The sequence below is a fragment of the Entelurus aequoreus genome, linkage group LG26 (assembly GCF_033978785.1).
Source record: "Entelurus aequoreus isolate RoL-2023_Sb linkage group LG26, RoL_Eaeq_v1.1, whole genome shotgun sequence".
Classification (NCBI taxonomy): Eukaryota; Metazoa; Chordata; class Actinopteri; order Syngnathiformes; family Syngnathidae; genus Entelurus; species Entelurus aequoreus.
Genome location: NC_084756.1, coordinates 24,641,270 through 24,663,523, shown reverse-complemented (window position 1 = coordinate 24,663,523; position 22,254 = coordinate 24,641,270). Strand labels below are relative to the sequence as shown.

General features: G+C 39.6%; 1 protein-coding gene and 1 long non-coding RNA gene across 3 annotated transcripts in view; one reads left to right on the top strand and one right to left on the bottom strand.

Annotated features, from left to right (window-relative positions):
• Nucleotides 1-14,430: 14,430 nt before the first annotated feature.
• Nucleotides 14,431-20,734, bottom strand: LOC133643298 (neurogenic differentiation factor 4-like). 2 transcript variants are annotated; one of them, XM_062037784.1, is made up of 3 exons: nt 20,618-20,734; nt 18,519-18,606; nt 14,431-15,969 (listed from the first exon to the last, which is right to left on the bottom strand). In XM_062037784.1, the coding sequence occupies exon 3, from the start codon at nt 15,962-15,964 to the stop codon at nt 14,990-14,992; it is 975 nt and encodes a 324-aa protein (XP_061893768.1). In that variant the 5' UTR covers nt 15,965-15,969; nt 18,519-18,606; nt 20,618-20,734; the 3' UTR covers nt 14,431-14,989. The 2 variants fall into 2 exon arrangements, with proteins under 2 accessions (XP_061893768.1, XP_061893767.1); XM_062037783.1 differs by lacking the exon at nt 18,519-18,606 and having other exon boundaries at nt 20,618-20,700.
• Nucleotides 18,603-22,254, top strand: part of LOC133643299 (uncharacterized) — a 12,936-nt gene continuing 9,284 nt past the window's right edge. Inside the window, exon 1 of the long non-coding RNA XR_009824664.1 lies at nt 18,603-18,846. This is a non-coding gene — a long non-coding RNA (uncharacterized LOC133643299). The remainder of the gene's footprint in view (nt 18,847-22,254) is intronic.

Here is a 22,254-nt window from a genome sequence, read left to right as displayed (position 1 = left end):
GCGTGATCTACTAAGACTGTGTCGTTGAAAACTGCTGCAGACCGACTTGTTTAAAGGAGGATTGTGTGTGTACTACCTGCTGTCACAGGTAGTCATTCCCCCGCCAGGATTAATAAACTACTATCTAATCTAAACTAATTGCATTCATTTCTACCGTAGATTACAGTACTCACTAGTTTCTAGGGATGATGTTCGAAACCGGTTCTCCCGGTTGTTCGATAAGAAAAGAACCGATTCCATGGACTCAAATCCTTTTTTGAGAACCGGTTCCCGTTATCGAGGCCACTATAGTAAAGAAAAAGTGTTGGTTCTTTATGCGAATCCCTGGGAACGAATCCTGTCCCACAAGAAATGCCCTGTGGGACATCACAGGAAATGACGTAGCTCAGTCATTAGACTGAGCTACGTCATTTCCTGTGATGTCACACAAGCAGCAAAAATAATGGACCGGAAAAAACGCCTCAAGGCATGGCTATACACCTATAGTGATCACAGAGGCAGCTTGTTTTTGTGTTACTGTATATATTTGTTTCTGAAAAATCCCACTTAATATACTTTGGGTCACAACAGTCAATATTTTTTAAATTTTTTTTTTTAGGGGGGTAACAGTCAATATTTATTTATTTATTTAATTTAATTTTTTTCTTATAAAATAAAAGTGAGCTTTTGTTAAACCAAATATTGTGTTTTTTTCCATATACAACAACCTATCTGGACTCCATAAGAGAATCGATAAGGAATCGGTTCGATAAGAGGATTCATAATAGGCTCGAACTCGATCATTTCTTATCAAACATCATCCCTACTAGTTTCTACTACATACTACATTAATTTCTACTGTAGATTACAGTACTCACTAGTTTCTACTATATGTTGCATGAATTCCTACTGTAGATTATAGTACTCACTAGTTTCTACTGTATATTACATTCATTAAAACTGTAAATTACAGTGTTCATGAGTTTCTAATGTAGATTACAGTACTCACTAGTTTCTACTGTATATTACATTCATTAAAACTGTAGATTACAGTGTTCATGAGTTTCTAATGTAGATTACAGTACTCACTAGTTTCTACTATATATTATATTAATTTCTACTGTACATTACAGTACTCACTAATTTCTACTATATATTACATTAATTTCTACTGTAGATTACAGTACTCACTAGTTTCTACTATATATTACACTAGTTTCTACTGTAGATTACAGTACTCACTAGTTTCTACTAAATATTACAATAATTACTGTATATTACATTCATTTCTACTGTAGATTACAGTGTTCGAGTTTCTAATGTAGATTACAGTACTCACTAGTTTCTACTGTAGATTATACTGGTTTCTATTGTAGATTACACTAGTTTTTATTGCAGATTACACTAGTTTCTACTGTAGATTACAGTACTCACTAGTTTCTACTATATATTACAATAATTACTGTATATTACATTCATTTCTACTGTAGATTACAGTGTTCATGAGTTTCTATTGTAGATTACAGTACTCGCTAGTTTCTATTATATATTACATGAGTTTCTACTGTAGATTACAGTACTCACTAGTTTCTACTATATATTACATACATTTCTACTGTAGATTACAGTGTTCATGAGTTTCTAATGTAGGTTCAAGTACTCACTAGTTTCTACTGTAGATTATACTAGTTTATATTGTAGATTACACTAGTTTCTACTGTAGATTACAGTAATCACTAGTTTCTACTATATGTTACAATAATTACTGTATATTACACTAGTTTCTACTGTAGATTACAGTGTTCATGAGTTTCTAATGTAGATTACAGTACTCACTAGTTTCTACTGTAGATTATACTAGTTTCTATTGTAGATTACACTAGTTTCTATTGTAGATTACACTAGTTTCTACTGTAGATTACAGTGTTCATGAGTTTCTAATGTAGATTACAGTACTCACTAGTTTCTACTGTAGATTATACTAGTTTCTATTGTAGATTACACTAGTTTCTATTGTAGATTACACTAGTTTCTACTGTAGATTACAGTGTTCATGAGTTTCTAATGTAGATTACAGTACTCACTAGTTTCTACTATATATTACATACATTTCTACTGTAGATGAAAGTGTTCATGAGTTTCTAATGTAGGTTAAAGTACTCACTAGTTTCTACTGTAGATTACAGTGTTCACAAGTGTCTCAAAGGGCTGTACAAGCCACAACGACATCCTCGGTACAGAGCCCACATACGGGCAAGGAAAAACTCACCCCAGTGGGACGTCAATGTGAATGACTATGAGAAACCTTGGAGAGGACCGCATATGTGGGTAAACCCCCCCCCCCCTCTACTCACTAGTTTCTATTGTAGATTACACTAGTTTCTATTGTAGATTACACTAGTTTCTACTGTAGATTACAGTGTTCATGAGTTTCTACTGTAGATTACAGTACTCACTAGTTTCTACTGTAGATTATACTAGTTTCTATTGTAGATTACACTAGTTTCTATTGTAGATTACACTAGTTTCTAGGCAAGGCAAGGCAAGGCAAGGCAAGGCAACTTTATTTGTATAGCGCTTTTCATACACAAGGCAGACTCAAAGTGCTTCACAGACAACAAAGTGAAATGAAAGAAAATAAAAGCAAAATTAAAATGCAGACAATAAAAATAAAAACAGTGCAGACGTTAAAAGTTAAAAGATTAAAAGATTTAGCTGAAAGCTAAGGTGAACATAAAAGTCTTCAGTCTAGTTTTAAAAGTAGTGAGAGTTGGGGAGAGTTTGACATCTTCAGGAAGTTTATTCCAGCTATGTGTTGCATAGTGACTGAATGATGATCTCCCTTGATTTGAGTTTACTCTTGGAACCGCTAACAGATTGCTCTCAGAAGATCTTAGTGATCTAGAGGGCTTATATAGTGGGAGCATATCAGTGATATACTTGGGCCCTAGACCATGTAGTGATTTATATGTGAGCAGGAGGATTTTGAAATCTATTCTCTGATGTACAGGGAGCCAATGTAAGGATTTAAGAATTGGTGTAATGTGCTCACATTTTTTGGTCTTTGTTAGAACTCTAGCAGCAGCGTTCTGAACAAGCTGTAGCTGCCTGACAGTTTTTTTGGGAAGACCTGCAAGGAGACCATTACAATAGTCTAGCCTACTGGTAATAAAGGCATGTACAAGTTTTTCTAAGTCTTGAGCTGACATGAGCCCTCTAAGTCTTTTTACATTTTTGAGGTGATAGTAGGCCGATTTTGTTACTGATTTGATGTGACTGTCGAAATGTAAATCAGAATCTAAAATAACCCCAAGATTTCTGGCTTTATTTGAGGTTTTCAGGGACAGTGATTGAAGGTGTTGGATGACTTTAAACCTTTCTTTTTTAGCACCAAAAACAATTATCTCAGTTTTATCTTCATTTAGTTGTAGGAAATGTTGGCACATCCAGTGTTTGACTTGCTCAATGCACTGGCACAGAAGATCTATGGGGCGATAGTCATTTGGTGATAGCGCTACATAGATTTGGGTGTCATCGGCATAGCAATGATGGTCAATGTTATTATTTTGCATGATTTGTCCTAGTGGGAGCATATAGATGTTAAATAAAGTCGGCCCCAAGATTGAACCTTGGGGGACTCCACACGTTACGTTGGTTGGTTCTGATACAAAGTCACCAATGGAAACAAAATAGTTCCTATCTTGTAGATATGACTTGAACCAGCTTAAAACTGTGCCTGAGATCCCCACCCAGTTTTCCAACCTGTCCAAAAGTATTGAGTGGTCGACAGTGTCAAATGCAGCACTGAGGTCCAAAAGCATTAATACTGAAGTTTTGCCAGAGTCTGTGTTTAGACGGATGTCATTTATAACTTTAAGAAGGGCCGTCTCTGTGCTATGAAGAGGTCGAAATCCTGACTGGAAGTTGTTGTGGCAGCCAGTAGAAGCCAAGAAGTGATTTAGTTGTTGGAGGACAACTTTCTCAATTATTTTACTTATGAATGGTAGATTTGAAATTGGTCTGTAGTTGTTGATAACAGAGGCATCTAGGCTCTGCTTTTTTAGAAGAGGTTTAATGACTGCAGTTTTGAAAGCCTTCGGGAAATTGCCCGATTTAATAGAATTATTAACTATTTGCAAGATGTCTGTTGATAGGCAGTCAAAAACATTCTTAAAGAAGTTGGTAGGTAAAACATCAAGGCAGCAGGTGGATGACTTTAGAGCTGTCACCGTTTCCACTAGAGTTTTAGAGTCTATGGCATTAAAGCTTGCCATCATTGCTGTGTTACTTTTGCCTAAATGGGGTGGTGATCCAACTTTTTTACTTGAGATATTGATGGTGCGTCTGATGCCTTCAATTTTATCAGTATAAAAGAATGCAAAGTCATTGCATTTCTGCGTGGAATGGAGTTCGGCTGGTATTTGTGTTGGGGGTTTAGTCAGTCTGTCAACGATTGTGAATAGGGTTTTGGCCTTATTTGTGTTGCTGTTTATGATATTGGAGAAGAATGTTTCTCTAGCACTTTTTAAGACTAAATTGTAGGCCTGGAGGCTCTCTTTATAGATGTCATGGTGAATATGAAGTTTTGTATTCCGCCAGATTCGTTCAGCCTTCCTGCACTCTCTTCTCTGGGCTGTTACAGCAGCAGATTTTCTCCAGGGTGCCTTTTGCTTGCCAGAAATCGTTTTAACTGTAACAGGTGCAATGATATCTATGATATTCACAATTTTGGAATTAAAGTTGCTTACAAGATCATCAGCATGACATGGATTTAGAGGTGGTAGTGAGGAGATGGCGTTTTTAAAGAGGACATTAGCATGTTCATTTATGTACCGCTTTTTGACATTCTTTGATTCTGTTTGTGTGTCCGGAATTACAGAAATATTAAAGAAAACACAGAAATGATCAGACAATGAAGGATCAATCACAAGAACATCAGAAACATTGAGACCTTTTGTGATAATCAGGTCCAGGGTGTGTCCCTTATAATGTGTAGCCTCTTTCACATGTTGAGACAGTTCAAATGTGTCTAAAATAGTAAAAAGTTCTTTTGCGCCCTTGTCATTTAAATCGTCAATATGAAAATTAAAATCACCAGTTATAACCAGGCAGTCAAAGTCAGTGGAGATGCTAGACAATAGTTCAGTAAAATCATCAAAAAAATTTGCAGAATATTTAGGTGGCCTGTAGATAATTAACAAGAGAATTTTGGGAGAGCATTTCAACACAGCACACAGGTATTCAAATGATGTAAACTCACCGAGTGACATCTGTTTCCCCTGAAACATGTTTTTAAATATAGCAGCAACCCCTCCACCTCTTTTCCCCGATCTACATATATCAATGAAGTTATAGTTGGGGGGTGCTGTCTCGATCAGAATGCTTGCACTGTTATTTTGTTCCAGCCATGTTTCAGTTAAAAACATAAAGTCAAGTTTAGAAGTGCTAATAAAATCATTGACTAAAAATGATTTGCTATTCAGAGACCTGACATTGAGCAGACCCATCCTGATGGTGTTATTGACAGGCTTCGATGTTGGCTTTGATTTGGAGATAATAGGAATGAGATTGTTTAGGTTAGCAGGGTGGCTAAGTTTCCCAATGTTTACTCTCTTGGTAGTCACAACAGGGATGTAGAAGGTGCCATGATTTGATGTAGGCAACCTTGGGCCCAGCTGATAATGTGGTCTACTGCTGAACCCTTTTCTGTATCAGAAATATTCAGGACTGCTGTCAGGGCGAGGCGGGGTTTGCCGTAAGGGGCAGGGGGAGTGAGCAGCGTCAGAGCTGGGACGAACTACTGAAGGTGGACGTTGAGGGCGTGTAAGGGGTTGGCGTGAGAAAGGTGAAGTATGGCTGGGGGGTTGTGGAGCACGCCTTCGTGGAGGGGGTGGTGGAGGTGAGCGATGATCTAGGGGGGTAAAAATCTGAGTAGGGTGGGGCGTGAGTGGGGGTAGCTCCCGGAACTCCAAGGGGGAGAAGGGGGGAGAAAGGTCTACTTGAGGGAGGGAGAAAGATGGAGACGTGGATGGCTTGGGGGATGTGGGGGAGGGATCTTCACATGCATTCAGAATGGAGGGAGGGGCGGTAGAGGAGGATAGACACCTCTCCTCTTTGCTCTGGTGTATCTCATGGTCGACGTTCTCCTTTTGCAGTGGCGGTCCTCCTTCGACGTTCCTGATAGGCTGTGTTGTGTCTTCCTTCCTCGGTGGCTCCTCTTGTCTCTTGTCCTTGGCAGTGATGATAGATGCAAGATGCAGGAAGTGAAACATGTTGTTCATGAATAGCTTTACTCCCATCTTATTCAGGCAAAGTCCGTCTGCCTTAAAAAGATGCCTGCGGTCCCAGAAAAAGCTAAAATTGTCAATAAAATGCATTGAACGAGCAAGAAGTGCACTTGATAGCCACTCATTCAGCGAGTAAAGTCTACTGAATCTCTCAGCTCCTCTCCTGATTGGGGGTAGTGGACCACTGATAAAAACGTCAGCATTCACAGCGCTGACTGTTTCAAAGAGTTTATTGAAGTGCTCTTTCAGCTCTCTTGATTGTTGTTTTACAATGTCATTAAAACCAATGTGCAGGATGATATTTTTCACATTTGGGTGTGCAGCGACAATTTCCAGGATTCTTTTTTCCATGTCAGATACCATATCCTTCGGAAAGCAGAGTACTTTGGTGTTATTATTGCTTTTCATATCTTTTACAGAAAAGTCCCCCACAATCAGATTTTCAGGAGCTCTCGTTAGCTTTCTCTGTGGTGTAAAGTTAGCAGGTCTTACCCTTCTGCGTGGTGATGGTGGGTTATTCAGGCAATCAGAGGGGGATCCATTGTCCATCAACAGTGGGGCAAACCTGTTCTTTAGTTGGACACTTGCTTGCTGGGGAGGTTTATTGGTAGTTCTCCTCTTCTCAGCTGTCCGCTGCTGTGTCCTACGTGGCAGTGGAGTTGATGACGCAGTATGCCTGGCTGAAGATGGTAGCGCAGGCCAGCCGGTCAGATCAGAGATATCGGGGCGCTGGGTCCTGCCAGATATCCATTCTCCCTTGTCGCAGGGAGGTGGTCTTCTCTTTGGCTTTGCACCAAGTGTGTTCCAGGGAGGATTTTCACTGTAGATTACAGTGTTCATGAGTTTCTAATGTAGATTACAGTACTCACTAGTTTCCACTGTAGATTACCCTCGTTTGTAGTGTAGATTACACTGGTTTCTATTGTAGATTACACTAGTTTCTACTGTAGATTACAGTAATCACTAGTTTCTACTATATATTACATGCATTTCTACTGTAGATTACAGTGTTCATGAGTTTCTACTGTAGATTACAGTACTCACTAGTTTCTACTCTAGATTTCACTTTCTTTCTACTGTAGATTACACTATTTTCTACTCTAGATTACAGTACTAGAGGATCCTCCGACACGTCGGCTACGTGGAAATACTTGTGGATCATTCCTTCAGATCACAACTGGGTTTTAATGTGTTGCAAGTGTTCTGACGAAAATTGGTCAACTTGTCAGTGGAACATTAGTCGTGTTGTTAGCATTCTGTCTTTGCGCGTCGGACGTTGTCAAAAAGTTGCCAGAAGTTGTTCAGCTTGATTGTCGCAGTGAAGAAAGAGGGACTCTCATATTAGCTGCCGACACACATTGCTGTACAGATACACATACACACCCCTGAAGACGGACACACAACTAACGTCACATGACAGCCGATCAAGGAAATACGGACAGATTTTTATATCACGGACAGACAGTTTCAATCAATCAATCAATCAATGTTTATTTATATAGCAGTTTAAAACACACACACTTATATCACGGACAGACAGTTTAAAACACACACACTTATATCACGGACAGACAGTTTAAAACACACACACTTATATCACGGACAGACAGTTTAAAACACACACACTTATATCACGGACAGACAGTTTAAAACACACACACTTATATCACGGACAGACAGTTTAAAACACACACACTTATATCACGGACAGACAGTTTAAAACAATCAATCAATGTTTATTTATATAGCAGTTTAAAACACACACTTATATCACGGACAGACAGTTTAAAACACACACACTTAATGAATTGGATTACAGACGCACAGATTGAGATACGCATTTGCAAACAATTTCCCGTTGCTTTAACTCGGGTGTATTTTTAATTCATTTACAGGACGTGCAGACACACAAACACATGCCACAGAGGGGTTAAGCCAGGGGACAGCGGCTAGCAGTGTGTGTGTGTTCTTGTATTTATACCCTTCTTGAGACATCAACAAGGAAAAGTAGCTTCCATATGAGGAGGTGATGACATAAATCATGGTCCCAATAACATTGCATCTAATAGAGAATGTCTCATTTGCACCCCTGCTGGTGAAATCTATTAAAATGAGGGTGGTCCCAAAAAGGAGGGATTTCTCAAATTGACTGTGTCGATTTTAAAAGTGCGCCCCCTCTGGCCAACATATGAAACAACAAGTGTGTGTAAAAAAATGAAGTGCTCCCCCTCTGGCCATTATATGTAATAACAAGTGTGTGTAAGAAATTGAAATGCACCCCCTTTGGCCAAAATTAATTAAAAAATATAAAATAAATGTGTATATAGAGACATACTGTAATAACTTGAAGTAAACAGTGAAGATTAAAAACCAATTACAAACAAAGAATTCAAAAAAATAACTAAAAGCAGTCTTTTTCGCACAATGTGCCAACTTTTTTCTTATAAAATTGGGAACAATTTCTCATATTCTTTCTGTTTCTGTAATATTGCAATATTTTCTCATTAAATTGTTACTTTTTTTGTGAAATTATTACTTTTTAATGCAAAATGGTGAATTTTGTCATATAAAATTCTGCCTTTTAACACAATATTGCCAATTGTTTTGTTGTTCCTGTGAAATATTCTGACATTATTTTGAGTAAAATTCCGATTATAATTATAATATTGCCAACATTTTAAAGTTTTCTTATAAAATTGTGACTTTTGTCGAGTAAAATGACGACTCTTTGCATACAATTGCCAACATTTTAAGCTTTCCTTGTAAAATTGCGACTGTTATTGAGTAAAATTCCAACTTTTATCATAATATTGAACAAATGCTCAGTTTTTCTTGTAAACTTTTGACTTGTGTTGAGTAAATTGACGACTTTTATTATAATGCTGCCAAAATTCTAAGTTTTTCTTGTGAAATTGTGACCTTTTTTCATGTGAAATTCCAACTCATTTTTCACAACAAGCTTTTTTATATGTGCATAGTATGTATATATTATTAATGTTGTAAATACACATCTTTATATATGTAGAAAGGCTGGTCCTAAAGAGGTAGACATTATTCACAGGTGACAAGAAGGTAACACATACAAGAATGTGTGTGTGTGGGAGGGGGGTACTGTTACGTGCAAACAGACCCCTCCTGTGAGTTTTGTCCGCCACCCTCTCTCTCGCTGCACTGGACTCTTCCTCCCCGCTGTAATCAAACTTTCACAAGATGTCTCCGCATCACATCTGGCCGCAGAGTCACACTGGTCCTCTCTGATCTAAATATGGCTCATCAGCGTTTATACTCTGCTGCTTTCTGCTCCACGTGTGAGCTCCTTTCAACTCTTTCCTGCTAAAACAAAAATATGCACACCAGACATCGCTAAAACGTTTGTCCGATTTATTTTGGACTGAGTTGGAATGCCGGAAATGTTGAATTAAAATGTTCCTGAGGGAACTCTCCTGAAGGAATCAATAAAGTACTATCTATCTATCTATCTATCTATCTATTAGAAACATTCTGACATTTTTTTCAAAGTGTCAAGGGCGGTTGACCCGTAAGAGGTAGTGGCAGGCAAGTCAGCGCTATGTCAAACTACGACGACTAATACTTATAAAGGCATCGGATTATTTTTCATACAGCATTTTTTGTTCAGAAAACAACTATTGAGTGTCACTGGCTGATGGCGTGACCCCAGGGTGCAGAGACAGACGGTGGCAGGCAGGTCAAATAATGTAATGATTTGCTTAGAGAGCAAAACACGGCATAAACAGAAGGCGAGTGCAGGGCATGTAGCGGCAGCAGAGTAATACATGCAAACTGACAAATATTCAGCAACAGGTGAACCTAAATAGATTTGATCAGGTTTGATCCGGCCCCGCGGGATGAGTTTGCTAAGTATGAAAATGAACCTGACATTTTTGAATGAAAGAAACAGCTGTTCTAAATGTGTCCACTACTCTGCAAAAAGTCAGTGTTCAAAAACAAGAAAAAAAAATATACAAAAATGAGGGGTATTTTATTTGAACTAAGCAAAATTATCTGCCAATAGAACAAGAAAATTTGGCTTGTCAAGACTTTCCAAAACAAGTCAAATTAGCTAACCTCAATGAACCAAAAAATAGCTTAAAATAAGTATATTCTCACTAATAACAAGTGCACTTTTCTTGATAGAAATAAGAAATATGAGACCTTTTTGCTCAATATGTTGAAAAGTATTCTTAAATGAAGTAAATGCTAGTGCCATTATCTTGACATCATGATATGCATACATCATGATTTTTTTTCATGCTTGAAGTAAGAAATGATTAGTTTAAAAAAGTAGTTTTATACATGTGAGTGTTGATGACACAACAGTTGATATTCTAGTTTCAAGCATGTTTTACTCAATATAGCTCATCAAATCTCAGCAACAAGCTGTAATATCTTACTGACATCATTTAGGACCAAAACCCTTAAAACAAGTAAAACACGTATGTTTTAAATGTTTTAAATATGTATGTATGTATGTATGTATGTATATATATATATGTATATGTATGTATGTATGTGTATATATATGTGTATATATATGTATATATATGTATATATATATATGTATATATATATATGTATATGTATATGTATGTATATGTATGTATGTGTATATATATATGTATATGTATGTATATATGTATGTATATATATATGTATATATATGTATATGTATATGTATGTATATGTATATATATGTATATGTATGTATATATTTGTGTATATCTTTGTGTATATGTATATGTCTATAGTGATTTGGAGACTCCTGCTATAAATCATTTTGATGAGCTCAACTGTAGTTTTTCTAGATGGATCATTGCTGACATCTAGTGGCCAAATACCCCAATTTTATCCATTCACTTGTATTCCTGTAATGTCATGAGTTGAACACTTGGTGTCGCTGCTGCTCAGTATTTCTAAAAATCCACTTACTGTACATTACGTCAGATGACAAATTGTGTTCGTCCTCAGTCAGCAGCACCATTAGCAAAAAGTGGGTCGATGCTCCCCGTTATGGCATCATCTTGCACATGCACATGATTTGTAACTGTTTGAGGATGAATACATTACTTGAGGTGAATGTTGAAGATTGTTTTATTTGTTTAAAATATGTTTATTGTTGTTGACTGTGTGATCGTGTTGTGCTCCTTCATACAAGTTCACGGGAACAATGCAAATGTTGGACATCAAATTCAATACTGGCGTAGCTCGTTTGTTAGAGTGGCTGTGCCAGCAACTTGAGGGTTCCAGGTTCGATTCCCGCTTGTGTCCTTGGGCAAGACACTTTACCCACCTGCTCCCAGTGCCACCCACACTGGTTTGAATGTAACTTAGATATTGGGTTTCACTATGTAAAGCGCTTTGAGTCACTAGAGAAAAGTGCTATATAAATATAATTCACTTCACTACCTTTCATGTACTGGAAAATATGCATTTTAACCCATGTGTTCAGACTTTAGGGACACTCAATCTTTTATGAGATAGTGTTGTCCACGACCCAGTGTCCAGTTTGTGTATTTTGCCAGGCTGAAATCCAAAGTAGCTCAAACAGACTCGTCCAGGCTGAAAACATCCATTCAGAGTCAGAGTGCTGTTTGCGGGGCTCACGAGGTCAAACAGGGTCAGGTCAACATCAACCCTTCCATTGATCCTCAGTTCCAAACATTCCTGGAGACTTTGGTGGACTTTCCATTATTCATAAGCAGGAATATTCTTCATGGGTGTTGTTGATGCTTTGGCGTGGTGGCTGTGCCTTGGTCAGTATAGTGCAAACACACACGCAGGCTTAAACTAATGCTTATGCTAATCCCCGCCACAACAACGCGATAAATGTCTCTCTACGCAGATCAAGCCAGGGATGTTCATGGGGATTAATATAACTGCCAACATTATACTTGGCTCCCAACATCACTAATATTCTGCTGTATCGTAGGGGGAAGTGTGCGAAGGAGGCTGAAATGATTCTTTATAGACCTTCCCACCAAACAACTGTGACCCCCCCTCACATGGTGACCCCTTGCTAAGTGACCTCTCAGTGGGTGGCCTCCACAGAGCCTGGATCACCTCAAGTGGACTTTTACTACAAGATACGTGGAAGATGATAGGATGGATGTGTGAATAGATGAAATGTTGGCTAGATGGATGGATGGATGGATGATAGACAGTGCTGAAGGATGGATGGATGGATGAATGGGTAGGTGGAAAGATAGATGTACGTTATATGGATGGATGATCGACAGATGGGTGGACAAATAGATGATATAGGTGAAGGATCATAGACAAATAGAATGTGCGGCTGGATGGATGAAATATTGATGGGTGAACAGAAATAATGATCGTTAGATGGTATAAAGATGGATGAATGACAGATGGATGATGGGTTGACAATGCATGGATGGATGATAGACAGATGGGTGAATAGACAAAATGATGGCTAGATGAAGATGATGGATGGATGGATGGGATAGGTAGTTACTGTAGCTGATGGATGGATGGGGGAATGGATGATAGACAAATGGGCTCTCTATAGGTAGTCTCATCTGTGGACTACCTATCCACGGATGGGTGGATAGGTAGTTAGAAGATGGATGACTGTAGATATGTAGATGGATGCATGGATAGATAAATGATAAATAGAATAAATGGATGACATATGAATCAACACCTGATAGATGGATGGATGATAGGTATACATATATATACAATTTTACATATGTGTGTGTGTGTGTGTGTGTGTGTGTGTGTGTGTGTGTGTGTGTGTGTGTGTGTGTGTGTGTGTGTGTGTGTGTGTGTATGTATAAGAGTAAAGCGGTCACAACCACAAAGCAATTGAAGCGCTTACCACACTTTTTGTGTATCTTTCAATCCTACATTGTGTACTGTCATCTCATTTTGTGTATCTTTCCATTTCCTTTGTGTAGGGTATCTGTCAACCCTACACAATAACAATTAATGTTATTGTGCATCTTTCCATCCTACATTGTGTACCGCCGTCCGTCTCATTTTTGTGTATCTTTCAACCTTGCATTGTGTACTGTCATCTCATTTTGTGTATCTTTCAAACCTACATTGTGTACTGTCATCTCATTTTGTGTATCTTTCAACCTTGCATTGTGTACTGTCATCTCATTTTGTGTATCTTTCCATCCTACATTGTGTACTCTCATCTCATTTTGTGTATCTTTCAAACCTACATTGTGTACTGTCATCTCATTTTGTGTATCTTTCCATCCTACATTGTGTACCGTCGTCTCTCATTATTGTGTATATTTTAATCCTACATTGTGTACTGTCATCTCATTTTTGTGTATCTTTTAATTCTACATTGTGTACTGTCATCTCATTATTTTGTATCTTTCAATTCTACATTGTGTACCGTCGTCTCTCATTATTGTGTATCTTTTAATCCTACATTGTGTACTGTCATCTCATTTTGTGTATCTTTCCATCCTACATTGTGTACCATCGTCTCTCATTATTGTGTATCTTTTAATCCTACATTGTGTACTGTCATCTCATTTTTGTGTATCTTTTAATTCTACATTGTGTACTGTCATCTCATTATTTTGTATCTTTCAATCCTACATTGTGTAATATCATCTCATTATTGTGTATCTTTCAACCCTACATTGTGTACTGTCATCTAATTATTGTGCATATTTCAGTCCTACATTGTGTACCATCATCTCATTATTGCGTATCGTTTCCCTCCTACATTGTGTACTGTCATCTCATTATTGTGTATCTTTCCATCCTACATTGTGTAATATCATCTCATTATTGTGTATCTTTCAATCCTACATTTTGTACTGTCATCTCATTATTGTGTATATTTCAAGCCTACATTGTGTACTGTCATCTGATTATTGTGTATCTGTCAATCCTACATTGTGTACTGTCATCTCATTATTGTGTATATTTCAAGCCTACATTGTGTACTGTCATGTCATTATTGTGTATATTTCAAGCCTACATTGTGTACCGCTTGTCTCATTTAAAGATTGAGGCTGCAGGATTAGTTGGGATAAACCACAGGATCTGTTAAAAAAAACAACAAGTGCAGCAAAGTTGGACACTGACAGGAAGCAAAAGGACTGATTGATTTTTTTGGTTTCAAATTTGCCTTCTTGAAAAAGAAGAAAAGATTATTCACCAGTTGATCCTTTTTTTAATGGCAATATCCAAAGACAAAACATCAAATCAAAGGTTTTCATACCATTGCTAACCTGAGAGGATTTTTTTTTCTTGGTTGGTATAAAAACCAACCCCGAAAGCTACTTTGTCCAGACTTGAAAATACAATAATACACACAAGAAAAAAAAAAGACTACAAACAAAAGAAAGAGAAGCACAAGTACCACACAAAGAAGAATAACACAAATACAGTACGTCATCGGAGCCGCATGTACCGTATTTTTCGGACTATAAATCGCAGTTTTTTTTCATAGTTGGCCGGGGGTGCGACTTATACTCCAGTGCGACTTATATATGTTTTTTTCCTTCTTTACTATGCATTATACTCCGAAAAATAGGGTACACAATCGTGTATTAAATTAGACAATAAATAAAAGATATGTTCCCAGAAGTGCTTGTTTATGATCAGGACTTTGTGGAGCGTAGAATTCCCACGTGGTCATTTTGACGAGGAGGAAGTATCAGGTATGGTCTAAGTGTGCACCACTTTACTCTACGCTTGGCAGGAAGTGTCTCTTAGTCTCTGTAGACGGGGGTTATCTGTCGGGGGGTCATGTGCGGCGGGTGGTAGGAGTCATACGAGGCCTGTACGCCATAGGAGGTCTGAGACTGGTACAGGTTGTGGTCCACAGGGGACGGGGAGTAGTGGGACGGCGGTAAGTAGTGAGGCGACGGCTCCTGTTTGCTGACCAGGTTGCTGCTGATGCTCAAAGGTGGGGTCGGGGGCCCCTCGTAGGGGGGTGTGCCCACGCCGCCCGTAGTATACTCATTTGGCGAGTGGCTCTCGTAACCCGCTCCTTTCATGGCCCTCAGGTGGAGCAGGTGGGCGGAGTCAAAGCTGCCGTAGGGGGGGCTCGGCAGGCCCGGGGACGAGTAGTTGGCGAGGGGAACCGGGGGCGGCCTGACTCTGTCGTCCGGCCTCCCGCCGGCAGGTGTGGCCGGGCCCAGTTGGAGGCAGCCCGCCACCAGGTTGGTGGTGGGCTGCGAGAGGCCCTTGCACAGAGTCTCCATGAAAGCCCGGCTCTCCGTGGACAGACCCCCGTCCAGGGCGGCGGAGAGAGCGCAGATGTAGTTCCGGGCCAGCCGCAGGGTCTCGATTTTGGAGAGTTTTTGTGTTTTGGAGTGGCAAGGCATGATGCCGCGCAGGTTCTCCAGAGCGTCGTTCAGGCCGTGCATGCGCGAGCGCTCCCTGGCGTTGGCCTTGATGCGGCGGGCTCGGAAGCGCTCCTGCCGGGGTTTAGTCGCCCGCTTCCTCTTGGGGCCGCATTGTTTGGCCTGGTTTTCTTCCTCCTGGTCTCCTTCTTCTTCCTCCTCCTCCTCGTCTTCCTCGGCTTCCTCACTGCCCTCCTCCCTGGGCGGCTGGTTGGCCCTGTAGCGGTGTGAGGTCAAAGGTGTGTCTCCATCCGGCGAGCTCATGTCTCCGTCCATCCACGCCACGGGGCTGATGTCCTCTTCTCCCTCTCCTTGCCTCCCAAACGGTTTGATCATCATGGTCGCTGCAAACACCAAAGAGTCATCCAATGTCAGATGTGATCGGGTTCCAAAAATCTGCTCGCGAGTGAATCTTTAGGAGTCTAAAGATTCGATCCAATTCCGATTCCTTGGGTTTACATTTCGATTCCGAATCGATTCTCAATTCAAACTGATTCTTGGAATGAAGTATTTGGTATAATAATTATATTGAAACTTCCAAAACATGTTACAGGTTAGAAACAGAAAATTGTATCTTTAAAAATGTATACTTATAAAATAAAAAATATATAATAAAAAAAAAAAATAAAAAAAAATAAAAATATATATATATATATATTATATATTTATATATATTTATATATTTTTTTATTGTTTTCTCTTTTTTTTTTCTTTTTATTTAAATTTTTTTTTTTAAAATACAATAAAATCAATAAATATAAATTAAAAATTATATATATATATATGTATATATATATATATATATATATATATATATATATATATATATATATATATATATATATATATATATATATATATATATATATATATATATATATATATATATATATATATATATATATATATATATATATATATATATATTTTTTTTTTTAATTGCATTGTTAGGGTATTGCTGTGTATTGTTTTGTTGGATTGATTAATTTAAAAACATTTATTAAAAAAATCGATTTTTTAAAAATGAGAATCGATTCTGAATTGCACAACGTGAGAATCGCGATTCGCATTCGAATTCGAATCGATTTTTTCCCACACCCCTAATATATATATATATATATATATATATATATATATATATATATATATATATATATATATATATATATATATATATATATATATATATATATATATATGTATATATATATATGTATATATATATATATATATATATATATATATATATATATATATATATATATATATATATATATATATATATATATATAATAAATAAAAAAAATGATGGAAAAATAATCTGTGATTAATCAGGATTAATCACGGATCTAGAGTGTGATTAATCTGATTAAAACAAATTAATCAATTGACAGCCCTTAGATATACGGTATAAATGTTAATTTTTGTATATGTATATATACATATACAGTATGTACAGTACATATATGTAGCTGAGTGGTTAACACTGTGAACCAAAGGGTACTGGGTACGAATCCCGGTCAGGTTACAAGGCTCCAGCCAAAAGAGTCAGTGTTTTTTTACACGTCCATTTGTATTTTTTTGAGACAGGTTCTCATTTAAATATGTCATTGGGGCACGAAAATCTGCTATTCAGCCAACCAAGGGTAGCTGAGTGGTTAAAGCAGCTAGCTGCCAATCAAAGAGGACTGGTTTGAAATCCCAGTCATGGCCGAACAGTGACTGGGTAAACTCCGGCTGGAGGAGTTACTTTTTTGTATCATAGTTTACTGAGACAGTTTCTCTATTAAATATGTCATTGGGGCCCGAAATCTACGCTCCAGCAGACCAATGATAGCTGAGTGGTTGTGGCAGCTACCTCTCACTCAAAGGGAATTGGTTTCAAATCCATGTCATGTCGTGCAGTGACTAATAAAGCTCCACTGGATGAGTTGCTGTTTTATATCCTAGTTTACTAGGACAGGTTATGTCATTGGGGCCCGAAAACTGCGAATTAGCAGACAAAGGATAGCAGAGTGGTTATAGCAGCTAGCTCCCAATCAAAGGGTACTAGGTTCAAATCCAAGTCATGGTTGAGCAGTGACTAGGAAAGCTCCAGCTGGTGGAGTTACTATTTTATATCATCATTTTCTGAGACAGCTTCTCAAATAAATATGTCATTGGGTCCCGAAATCTCGCCTCAAGACGATCAAGAATAGCTGAATGGTTAAACAGCTAACTCCCACTCAAAGGGTCCTGGGTTCAATCCCAGTCTGGTCGATCGGCTTGCCAAGCCAAAGTATGCAGGAGTGGGGACGCCGGACAATGTGGGGGTGTTTCACCTCCCCCACACAGACTAAAGCTAAGTGGTAATGGGTTAATTAACTTATAGTTAAAAAGGTAAGTATGGGTAATAATAATAAATAGTCTATAGTCCAAAAGTCAAGGATAACCTCGGGGGTTAGCTCCTCCTGTGTGCCGAGGCTAAAGTTGGTAAGTGAACCATTGTAATTCCTAGGCTGGGATGGCTGGGAATAGGAACATGAATAATTAATCATTGTGGGCGTTGACCAATTAGCTTATCTGGGTCTGACAGACAATCAGCAATAAAGTAATAATTGGAAAATGAAACCAAAAAATTGAGTATTTGGTTGATTAATTAATGAACACTGATTGGTTAATTGAAAAAGATAAATAAAATCAACATAAAACATTTTTTATTAAATTTGTTCATTATTGTTAATTAATACATTTCCAATTACTCAATTTTTCATTTAAAAATTTAATAAAATGTTTTATGTTGATTTTATTTATCTTTTTCAATGAAAAAGGCATTAATATATATATATATATATAAACAACTATTTAATGTAAGTGTTTTTTTAGGCTTTCAGCACTGGACAGTTCTCTTGACCTGAGAAAGAAAGGACCCTGCAGGCCTCGCTGGTCCTGGTCTCCCGGGCGTCCTCCCTTGCTTGTAATCCTGGTCCACGTCTGAACTGCTAAAGCCCCCGCAGAAGATAAAGTCACTGACAGGTTGCGCCTTCAATCTGGGCCATCGCAGGATTTACTCGGCGGATGAAGCCGCGACCACGGGATTAAATGAAACCCCGGCGACCCCAGATCAGACACGGAGAACTCGGGAGGAATTAAAAGGCATCCAAACAAGGGCAGGAATATTTTGGTCTGCTTTTTGCAGTTAGAGCACAGCGAGCTCTTTTCCTTGACACAAATTGAAGCAAGTAAGTACATTTTATTTATGAGGCGCTTTTCACGGAAAAAAAAATCACAAAGCGTTGTTTTATACTAAAAAGTCAGTGTTCAAAAACAAGAAAAACAAATACAAAAATGAGGGGTATTTTATTTGAACTAAGCAAAATTATCTGCCAGTAGAACAAGAAAATTTGGCTTGTCAAGACTTTCCAAAACAAGTCAAATTAGCTAACCTCAATGAACCCCAAAATACCTTAAAATAAGTAAATTCTCACTAACAAGTGCGATTTTCTTTCCATAAAACAAAAAAAGAGACCTTTTTGCTCAATATGTTGAAAAATATTCTTGAATTAAGTAAATGCTCGTGCCATTATCTTGACATAATGATATGCATACATCATGATTTTTTTTTCATGCTTGAAGTAAGAAATGATTATGTTAAAAAAGTAGTTTTGTACTTGTGAGTGTTGATGACACAACAGTTGATATTCTAGTTTCAAGCATGTTTTACTCAATATAGCTCATCAAATCTCAGCAACAAGCTGCAATATCTTACTGACATCATTTGGTACCAAAACACTTAAAACAAGTAAAACACTCTAACATAAAATCTGCTTGGTGAGAAGAATGATCTTATCAGACAGAAAATAAGCAAATATCACCTTATTTGACATATTTCATCTTACTTAGATTGCAGTTTTTGCAGTGCAGGTGAAGTAAAACAACAATTCAATTTGATAAAAGAGGGGCAACATCATAAAAAGTATACAAAGTGGATTAAAAATGATAGTTAAAAGGTGCATTAACTAAAAGCTTTACTAAAAAGAGACGTTTTCAAATGTTTCTTAAAAGTTTTAACACAGTGAGGGACTGGTGTAAATTGTTCCAGAGTCTGGGTGCTATAGCCTGGAATGCCAGGTCTCCACGGGTATTAAAATGAATTTTCGGGATCTTTAGAAGACCCGGACCTGAAGACCGGAATCTGGGCCCTGAAGAGTAGGGGCATAGCAAGTCAGGGATGTACTGAGGGGCCCCACCACGCTGCAAAAACTGCAATCTAAGTAAGATGAAATATCTCCAATAAGGTGATATTTGCTTATTTTCTGTCTGATAAGATCATTCTTCTCACTAAGCAGATTTTATGTTAGAGTGTTTTACTTGTTTTAAGTGTTTTGGTCCTAAATGATGTCAGTAAGATATTACAGCTTGTTGCTGAGATTTGATGAGCTATATTGAGTAAAACATGCTTGAAACTAGAATATCAACTGTTGTGTCATCAACACTCACAAGTAGAAAACTACTTTTTTAAACTCATCATTTCTTACTTCAAGCATGAAATTAAAAAAAAAGATCATGATGCCGAGCACATATCATGATGTCAAGATAATGGCACTAGCATTTGCTAAATTTAAGAATATTTGTCAACATATTGAGCAAAAAGGTCTCTTTTTTTTGTTTGTTTTCTACCAAGAAAAGTGCACTTGTTATAAGTGAGAATATACCTTTTTTAAGCTATTTTTGAGTTCATTGAAGTTAGCTAATTTTACTTGTTTTGGAAAGTCTTGACAAGCCAAATTTTCTTGTTCTATTGGCAGATCATTCTGCTTAGTTCAAGTAAAATTCCCCTCATTTTTTTTCTTGTTTTTGAACATTGACTTTTTGCAGTGCATGCAACGCACGGAATGTCAGGACTAAAAATAACCCAAATGCTGCTTTGCTTTCCTCACCCAGGATGCTCTAAAGTAGTAAACAATCACAAGTCCGAATCGGGTCAAGCCCATCAATGTTTTGAAGACGTACCTGCGCTGGAGAAGCTTGGTGACTTTTCTTGCATCCAAAGCTCACAGGTCGGCTGGCGTGTCCATCAATCACAGAGCTGCAGCACAGCCTCAGTGAGGGTCACCCTGCAGGGGCTCAGGCTTTAACCTCCTCTGAGAAGCTCCTCCCACATCCGCCGGCAGAGTTGCGCGTGGCCGGCCCGTGGCTGGAGGCTCCCCCACCCACCCTGTGCGTGTGCGGGTGAGCCCCTTTGTTGCAGCACGTTCGGGGTGACGCGCTCAGCCGCCTGAGCCTAACTGGATGTGACAGCTTGAAGTTGCATGTGAGCAGGTGTTTGCTGCATACCCTCTTGCAGACACATACCTTCATCTCACCCGGGAGGCCAGGGCCACGCATTCACTCACCCCGTCACACATACCTTCATCTCGCCCGGGAGGCCAGGGCCACGCATTCACTCACCCCGTCACACATACCTTCATCTCACCCGGGAGGCCAGGGCCACGCATTCACTCACCCCGTCACACATACCTTCATCTCGCCCGGGAGGCCAGGGCCACGCATTCACTCACCCCGTCGCACATACCTTCATCTCGCCCGGGAGGCCAGGGCCACGCATTCACTCACCCCGTCACACATACCTTCATCTCACCCGGGAGGCCAGGGCCACGCATTCACTCACCCCGTCACACATACCTTCATCTCGCCCGGGAGGCCAGGGCCACGCATTCACTCACCCCGTCACACATACCTTCATCTCGCCCGGGAGGCCAGGGCCACGCATTCACTCACCCCGTCACACATACCTTCATCTCACCCGGGAGGCCAGGGCCACGCATTCACTCACCCCGTCACACATACCTTCATCTCGCCCGGGAGGCCAGGGCCACACATTCACTCACCCCGTCACACATACCTTCATCTCACCCGGGAGGCCAGGGCCACGCATTCACTCACCCCGTCACACATACCTTCATCTCGCCCGGGAGGCCAGGGCCACGCATTCACTCACCCCGTCACACATACCTTCATCTCACCCGGGAGGCCAGGGCCACGCATTCACTCACCCCGTCACACATACCTTCATCTCACCCGGGAGGCCAGGGCCACGCATTCACTCACCCCGTCACACATACCTTCATCTCACCCGGGAGGCCAGGGCCACGCATTCACTCACCCCGTCACACATACCTTCATCTCACCCGGGAGGCCAGGGCCACGCATTCACTCACCCCGTCACACATACCTTCATCTCACCCGGGAGGCCAGGGCCACGCATTCACTCAGCCCGTCACACATACCTTCATCTCACCCGGGAGGCCAGGGCCACGCATTCACTCACCCCGTCACACATACCTTCATCTCACCCGGGAGGCCAGGGCCACGCATTCACTCACCCCGTCACACATACCTTCATCTCGCCCGGGAGGCCAGGGCCACGCATTCACTCACCCCGTCACACATACCTTCATCTCGCCCGGGAGGCCAGGGCCACGCATTCACTCACCCCGTCGCACATACCTTCATCTCGCCCGGGAGGCCAGGGCCACGCATTCACTCACCCCGTCACACATACCTTCATCTCGCCCGGGAGGCCAGGGCCACGCATTCACTCACCCCGTCACACATACCTTCATCTCACCCGGGAGGCCAGGGCCACG